Genomic DNA, 8,357 nt, shown 5'->3' with positions numbered 1-8,357 from the left:
AGCAGAGAGTTACGAACAGTTGTGCAAGAGTTTTGCACCTCCAAGAAGCACCAGGAAGAGAACCAACAGCTCAGAGGTGCCGTGGACACCGCAGTGCAAAAATCGGCCATGCTCATGGCAACTGCATTTTGAGTGTGGACTGTGTGGCGGCTCCTGTGGACAGGCCCGATTCATCAGCACCTCTACAGCGAGGTTCGACACTGCTGCCCACCATCAGGGAGGAACTGAGTTGCCTTCCATCGTGGGATCTCTAGCACGTCTGACTTTCACAGGGTATTTTTGGCGGGAATGGCTCAGGCTTCTCACTTACTGAAATTCATGTTTCTCTTTCTAGACTTTTCTCCTCCATGCACCACGTGAGGAGGCATGGTCCTGCGTGCAGGGACACCACTGAAGCTATGCAGCCCCTCCACGCAGATGGCAGCTGCTTCCATCCCAGCTACACACCCCTGCCCCTCTGCCTGCACCCTCACACAGCCATGGGCACCTTCCAGACGGGCCTTTTCACCCCGTGGCCGTAAGTGACACCGCACAGCCACCTCTGGGCACTCACTCCTCGCCGTGGGTTGCAACCCCCTGTAGCCCCATCTCCAAGGCTGCGTGAACCCGTGCGCCACCCACCCGCCGGTGCAGCGCCAGCACCAAGCACAGCAGCACAGGCCGTTCCTGCAACAGCCCCGGGCGCTCCCCCCTAACCCACACCCCAGTCCCCACTCCCCATAACCCACTCCCCCATATCTCACCCCCCAAACCCCACTCCCCCATATCCCAATCCCAACTCCCTATAACCCACTCCCCATACCCCTGTCTCCATACTCCACTTCTCCATACCCCACTCCCCCACACTCCAACCCCCACTCTGCTGTACCCCACTCCCCCATATCCCAATTCCCCACACTCCAACCCCCACCCCCCCATACCCCACTCCCCCACACTCCAACCCCCACTCCCCCGTACCCCACTCCTCCATACCCCAATTCCCCAATCCCCAACCCTCACTCCCCTGTACCCCACTCCCCCGTACCCCACTCCTCCATACCCCACTCCCCCACACCCCAACCCCCACTCCCCCGTACCCCACTCCTCCATACCCGACTCCCCCACCCCCCACCCCCCCGTACCCCACTCCTCCATACCCCACTCCCCCACCCCCCACCCCCCACCCCCCACCCCCCCGTACCCCACTCCTCCATACCCCACTCCCCCACCCCCCAACCCCCACCCCCCCGTACCCCACTCCTCCATACCCCACGCCCCACACCCCAACCCCCCCCAGCCCCCAGGCCCCGTCCAGCCCTGGCGGACCCTTCTCCCCATCACCACCAGGCGGCGCCCTCCGCCCCACCCGGCCCCGCCCCCGCCGAGGCCCCGCCCCCGGCAGGCGCAAGCGCGGTCCCTGAGGCGGGTATGAGAACCGCGCGCTCCCAGCAGCGCGCTCCCTTCCCCCTCCCGCTCCGCCGCCTCACCGGGCGCCGCCCTTCCCGTTCCCCCCCCCTCCGCCCCGCACCGGCCCCTCCCCGCTATGACACGGTCCCGACTTCCCCCTCGCCCCTCACGGGCCGGGCCGGGGCGAAGCACCCGCCGCGCCCTCACCGCCTCTCACCTGACGCCGGGGCGGCGGGTAGGCCCCGGCGCGCCACGGCCTGCCGCGCCCCGCCCTGCGCCTGCGCCGGGGCGTGCGCGCGCGCCGCCGCCGGTGCCGTCCCGTCCCGCCCCGCCTCTGGGCGGCCGCGGCGGTGGGCGCCGGTCGTGGCGGCGGGGCCGGGGGTGCGCGGCGACCCCACGGGGCAGGGGCAAGGTCGGGACCTCTGCGTGGTGGGCCGTGCCTCCCCGTGGCAGTTAATCCCTCAGTTTTCAGAGGGCTCCTGCCAGGGCGGTCATTTGGGGTTGACCCCTGCGGTTTTGGAGGTAGCGCAGGCCAATCCTGGCCGGCCTTCACCTGGGACGGGGCTCTGCAGCCCCTTCCCTGCCCGCAGGCACTGTCCTGCCCACAAGATCTCCCCATGCTGGCTCCCGTGGAGCTGCGGGTGTCCTTGTGAACTTGGGGCACGTGTGGGCTTGCTGGGAACAGCCAGCCAGAGGGATTCGGGTAGGATTTAACAAGTCGCGCCTAAAACCCTGAAGCTCGGGAATGTTTGAGCTAGCTGCTTTGTTTAAAAACAGTCATTTGTTTTCGTACTAGACGGTCTGCGCAGCCAAGCTGGCCTTGGGGCAATACGCACCTCACGGTATCTCTCGGTAGCTTCGTGTACTGTGCTGCGTTCCCGTGGGGATGTGGTACTCAACCAGAGCCTGGTGCTGTTGTAACAGCAATGCTCGCGATTAAAATGTGGTTTATGGTGTTCTGGTGCTGGCAAACGTAGCTGGTATTTCATGGATTTTAAATACTTGCTCATACTTGGGCGCTGTTGTTGCAGTAAGCTCGACCTGCCTGGAGCAGCTCCCACGACAGGGCTGCGTCCGCCCCAGATAGCTCAGTCACCCCATACCTCTGCTACAAAAAGCTCCTGTCACTACTGTTCCTGTGCAACATTTTTTATGCCGTTGTGAGATGGTAGCTTTGTGTGAAATTCTTCTGGTGCCTCTCAGAGCGTGCGTGACGTTTATGTAGATGAACAGGGTCTGCATCACTGGGGGGAAGTGGTGTGTTGCTCCCTGCGAGGCTCGAAGGCGGCTTCTGTTCGTTTATGCTGATTCTGGGAACTTGAGAGCTGTTCTCTGTAGGAGACAGATGTCGCCTTTGGCAGCTCGTATCTGAGAGCTGAAGATTGCATTAGGTACAAGTACCTTGCAAAGAGAGGAGAGATTCATTCCGTATCAGCACGTGAAAATGTGATGCACCTGCTCAGACCGAGACAAGGGCTGAAGCTCAACAATTAATACTGCATTATTCCTGTTGGGGGCTGGAGGAGAAGCTCTGGTGTTGTAGGGTGTTTGCTACAGGTATGCTCCTTGTCTGGGCTATTTAACAGCAAGACTAAAGATACTGGAAATATTTCCTTTTTCTTTTGCCCAGGCCCCAAAAGCATGTGAAAAATTATGGGAAAAAATTAAGGATTTGGCAGAGGCAGAGTTTGGAATGCCAGTGAAACATTTAATGCTTAAGCTAACAGGTTTTTCTTGTATCTGGGAATCAAAGTAACAATCTGGGTAGTTAATGTAAGGAATCAGCATATGAGTGTCTTCTCAAAAGTTGCTTTCTGCCGTTTCCAGTGAGTGGTGAGAGAAGGATGACGCATCTTCGCAGGTAAAAAGGGTGTTTCTGGGAGGCCTGCAGCTTTTCGAGGGTGGGTTTCATGGATGACAGTCGTTTTGGATCTTTTCATGTAAAGACCTCGCTATTATGCGTCTTTCAGGCAAAGGAAGAAAAAATATTGGTGAGGCATGTTCAGCAACCCTACTGCTAGAGTCTTACTCCAGTGCTCGCGTTTTTCAGATCAGTAATTTAGTGGGGTGACATCTCCTGGCTGAACTGAAGTTACAGCACGCCTGATGTCTCCTGGAGGGAGCAATGACATAAAAAGTCTTTTGCTTTAAGTCTGTTCAAATGGTTTTCAGCTTAGTAGAGGCCCAGAGGCGTTACCACCTGACGGCTGTTCAATGGCTTGTGTGAAATGGCTCTTAAGGGTCTCAGTTCAATTTCTGAACCTCTCACTATTGCACGTTGCTCACTACAGTTACACTCCAAGAAGTTCTAAGTGGATAATTTGTAATGAGTAATGTGCTCACATGCTGCCTTTTTCTACTCAGAAGTTTTCACAAATGAGGTAATTTTCATTTGCTATTTGAAATTATTTACTGATCATTTCTGCGACTTAAATGCTCTCATGTGGTTTGTTCTGTACGTGTGATATCCAGAGGGCTCCTCGTGTGTCGACAGCTCTCTGGTCTCACTACAAGGCAGTTGTTAGAGCTGGGTGACAGATGACTGGATAAGCCCAAGTTAAGTGACTTGATCCCAACTGTTCAACCTCAGCCGTGCACTTAATGGGGTAGGAAGCACAAGGTTAAGTCATTTCTTCATGAAAAGGCACCTTAATAAGTCAGGGTTATTTAGTGTTTTGAGGGGAAGGGATAGGCCTATCTTCAAGCACAGGGATTGTTGCTTAGATGCACCTAAAGCCAGGTTATCCTGTGAAGAGCAGAACGGATGAGCCCAGACTGGCCCCGTACATCCTCCCCACACCGACAGTCCCAGCTCCCCTCCTCTCTCTTAGCTTCCCCCCGTCCCTGCTTCTGACCACAGCTGGTCAGATGGCTGCCAGCCAGCGTGGGGATGGCTGAGCCCACCCAGCTTCCCCGGGGACGGACTTAGCCATCCCCTTACTGCCTAATCAGATCTTGGAAACTGCTTGCGTTGAGACCTGCTATTCCTCGGGCACATTTGGTTGACGCTGACCAGTAGTACCTGGGGAGGGAAGGCTGAGAGTCAGACGAAAGGTTCCAGTGGCTTCTGGTCCGTGCCCATCGGAACCGGCGTTAGAAGCGCTGTTGTTTGGTCATGCTCTGCGACACAGGCTGCAGACTGTCTTCTGCTGCCGCTCCATACGCGGTTGATCCGGGCAGGGCACAAGCACTTGGGAAAGAAGCAAAAGGAGTTGGGGGTGTGCAGGGGATGGTGGGGAACACTGACCGTTCAGAATAAAAAGACAGCTGTGTGTTTCGGGAGGGGCTCTGGTGAGTGCTGCTGGAGTTTTAGGTATCAAAGTAATACGGCTTTACAGAAGGAAGGGCCACATCGCAGCCCCTGATGTCTTTTGTTCTCAGTATCTGCCCTCAAGCAAGTTTAAATAGTTCCTCCTGCAGCCTAGAAGACTAGAGCGGGCCACCTGTCCTTTGACAGCCTTGCCTGTTCTCTTCTACCCCTCAACTGTTCTTCCTCTGGCAGCAGGAGGATGTCCTCCTGGCTGGCCAGCAGCTGCTCATGCACAAGATTGTTCTGGGCTGCTTTTTGACAGAATCGCCTCACATTGACCACAGTAATTTGGGGAGCAGGTGACTGCAACCAAAAATCAGATATCCCTCTCGTAAACCAGTAGCTGAGTTGCAAGGGCACTAGTGAATTACTCCGCTGCTGATCTCTGCTGAGGAGGAGGAGCGAGGTTTCCTTCAGGAAAAGCAGTGTCCTGATTTATCAAGAAGTTTGTGGGATGGTTGCAGTTATCACGGTACGGTGAATTCAGGAGGTCTGCACATCTTAGAGCCTGTATTTTCCTTGTCGCACTGTACTGAGCTCACAGCTTCTGTCCATGTCTGTAAAGACGCTTCTCCCTTCCTGACAACTCGAGGAACCTGTTTCAGCTCCTCGGTCATACCGACACGGCTGTGTTCTGGATGGGTGTGGGGGCTTGAGGTGAGAAGCCATCATGTTCAAAAACTTACCAAGCAGGGAACTGCAAATATCACAAACACGATATAGGGTATTGCGAAGGCTAACAGGATGCAAGCGATGCCCACTTCCACGATGATGCCTAGTTTTAGCCTGTTCAGCATAATTTTGTTATTTGGGAATGGAATTCCCTCTAAAATGAGATAGAGAAGAATATTTAAAATGTGTTTACAAGTCTTTGACAGTTCTAAATTTTCTTCATTTTGCTTAGGTTGGGCTAAGTTAGGTGGACCCGAGCAGAGGAACAATCCAGAGTCTCTTATAGGCTTTCACAGAAAGCTGTAAATCTCTCTAGAATCTTGGAAACTTTTTACTTTAAAATATCTTTCAGTTCCTGCCTGCTCCCCAGATGAAATCGGTGTGTAAGCCCAGCCACGGTGGTAAGGCTTGTGACTTCCCACTGCAGTCAGGCGAGGTTTTTAGGGGAAGCTGGGAGCCCTCGTGGGGCACACTTAAACACGGGGAACTGCCTGTGAGAGTCGCTGCTTCAATACCGCCTTCCCACTGCGGCCTTGGATTCACAAAGCACCCGGGCCCATGCGTTTATGGGTAGAGGCAACGCTGCTGTCCAGAGAAACTGCTGTTTGGGAGAACTTGGTCAAGTTGTGTGTCTAACTCCAGGGTCTTTTCCTGTCCCTTACATCTACCGCTTTGCTGCTGCTGTGACTCTGGAGGGAGAACTGGTACTCACCCTCTGAGGTTTCGTTTTCTTGGTGCACGTGCAGGACAGTCAAACCTTTGGCAAAATTTACCAGCTTGGGCAGCTTTTCTCTTATAACACGATTCAGTGCCCTTGCCAGAAACACTGGAAAGGAAAATAAGTTTTAAAACTTATTTTTTAATGTTTCTGTTTAAACTGAAGAACCAGAATTACTTGTGTCTGACACAGCTGGCCAGAGGTGGCAGCGTACCTGGCAGTTTGCAGTAAACAGTTTTCTTGCTTGTGTGCAATATCCCAAAGTACAGAATTTTCTGTTTGTATTAATATTGTAAACGATATTTCTCAAAACCTCCTGGCCCTCCCAAAGGAGGGGAAAACAACAGCATAGAATTGTTCCAAAACCCGAAGCTTTCAGTAGTGTTAATTCTGGACCATTACTTTCTCCTAGGTTTTTGGTGTGTTTTGTTTTGTTTTTTTTTTTTTTTTTTTTACTAGAAAGGTACAAATAGTGTTTTTTTAATAACTGCTGAGATATCAGCTATCTGAAGTTGAAGACTGCCATCCTCTGACATACCTAGACATGTATTTGCTACGTTGAATTTTTTACCTTTTTCTCCAAGAGGAAGGTTTCTCTGAAAGTTTGTCCTATGGCGCATCAGCAGAACGCAGGTACGGCTGACAGCATGTCTCCTGCCTGCACTGGTGCCGACTTCCATGCTCTGCAGGGTGCATTTCTCCACGGTCTGGTTGGTCAGATCTCCGTGCATCTTCTCCAAATACTGCAGATTTACTTGCACAGGGCTTTGAAGATGAAGGCATTCCAGAGTGGTGATGTTTTCAGTTATGTTTAAGTTTCCCTGGGTTGCTGCTATGCCAGGGGCTAGAAGAGGATAAGAAACATTAGAAATGGCTTCTGTTAAAGCACAGCATTAAGAGCCCGGACAGCTTTCCTCTTTCATTGTCTCTTTACCTTGCAGGCGGATGTTCACGCTTCCAACGGTGCCAGATGATTCTGAGACATTTTCCACATGACATCTGTAGACTCTGGGCTCTGGGGATGGAGTGAAGGATGAACCACGTGTAATTACAACGCACAGTTAAGTCAGTACTGCCCTCTTTTAGTAACTAATCTTAAATGTTGACGTTTTGCTGACAGCAAAGGTGCAAGAATTTGAAGTGAGGGCGTATGGATTAAAGACTTAGTTCAGCGTGTGGTAGAGGAGAGAAAGTTAACATACAGAGGTATATTTATTCCTAATGTTACGTAAGTTAGTCTCTTACAAAATCCTTAGTTTTATTCAGTTAGAACTTGCAAGTATGTGAACAACTCACCTTTGCTGCCGAGATCGTTGTGCGCAAACACCAAGCTAAATATTAATATTGTGAGCATAATTGCGTTTTCTCTTGATAATCTCGAAGTCCTTTTTATCTTTACTGCTTCCTTTGAGTAATGTTGTAGAGGTGTTTAAGCAGATACCGAGCTGATTAGTAGAGATCCCCGAATAGCTCTGTAATCACGTATCGCTGTTCAAAACGTCTGCACCTTTAACCTGGTTGACATACAGAGGGTTTAAAGTTAGAGCCTTAATTTGCTGTAGATTGTCCTAATTGCTAGTTTTGATCCCATCAGGAGAAATGTGGAATTTGGTAAAAAAATGGACCTGAAAAAAAAAAATCTTACTTGTCAGCCAAATTTCCTTGCCATAGGTCTGTCACAGATTAACCCCTCTGCTGAGCACAAGTCCCAGAGTTAAGCACTGAAGTGGCAGACGCAGGTAAACATAGCGTCTCCTGGGAGAGGGGTCCAGGCAACACTGGGGCCCTGGTGCAGACTGGGGGCCGTTGCCATGGGGCTCAGCTTCTAGAACCGGCCCGTTGCTAGGGGGCAAACAGAACCCTTTTCTAGAGCCTTCTCCCCTCCTGAGAGCCGCGGGGTGGCTTGAGCCTCCCCAGGCCCTGAACCAAGGGGCAGCAGCGTGGCTCCACGCTGGGTGAAGGAAAACCAGCCCCACGTAATCCCCCAGCGAGGGGAACTTTTGGCAAGGCGAGCCTTCCCGCTTGCCCTGCGAGCTCGGAACGGGGGCAAGGAGCGTGCAGCAAAGGGACCCCAGCGCTGGCGGGGGGGTGATGCCGAGCGGGCTGGGCCCAGGCCATTTTGGGAGGTTTAGATTATCAATAAAGCCTAAACCTGCTTGGGAAGTGCTGGTGGCTGTGCTGGCTGCCGGCCCGGGGGCAGGTCGCTCCCAGGAGCTCGGAGGGAGCCCAGGCTGAGCCCTGCGTGCTGCTGGGTGAAATGAAACCTGCTCT

The 8,357-nt window shown here is 52.8% G+C and overlaps 1 protein-coding gene across 1 annotated transcript; it reads right to left on the bottom strand.

The window, feature by feature from the left end:
- Positions 1-4,367: 4,367 nt before the first annotated feature.
- Positions 4,368-7,440, bottom strand: C18H17orf78 (chromosome 18 C17orf78 homolog). The gene is made up of 7 exons (XM_086475123.1): positions 7,383-7,440; positions 7,021-7,101; positions 6,745-6,930; positions 6,081-6,194; positions 5,383-5,522; positions 4,864-4,999; positions 4,368-4,408 (listed from the first exon to the last, which is right to left on the bottom strand). Exons 1-7 carry the CDS (start codon positions 7,438-7,440, stop codon positions 4,368-4,370), a joined length of 756 nt encoding a protein of 251 aa, XP_086331249.1.
- Positions 7,441-8,357: the final 917 nt, after the last annotated feature.

Source organism: Leptosomus discolor, chromosome 18 (genome assembly GCF_034619465.1).
Source record: "Leptosomus discolor isolate bLepDis1 chromosome 18, bLepDis1.hap2, whole genome shotgun sequence".
NCBI lineage: Eukaryota > Metazoa > Chordata > Aves > Leptosomiformes > Leptosomidae > Leptosomus > Leptosomus discolor.
Note: the sequence above shows the minus strand (reverse complement) of the source record. Positions and strands in the feature narration are given on the sequence as shown.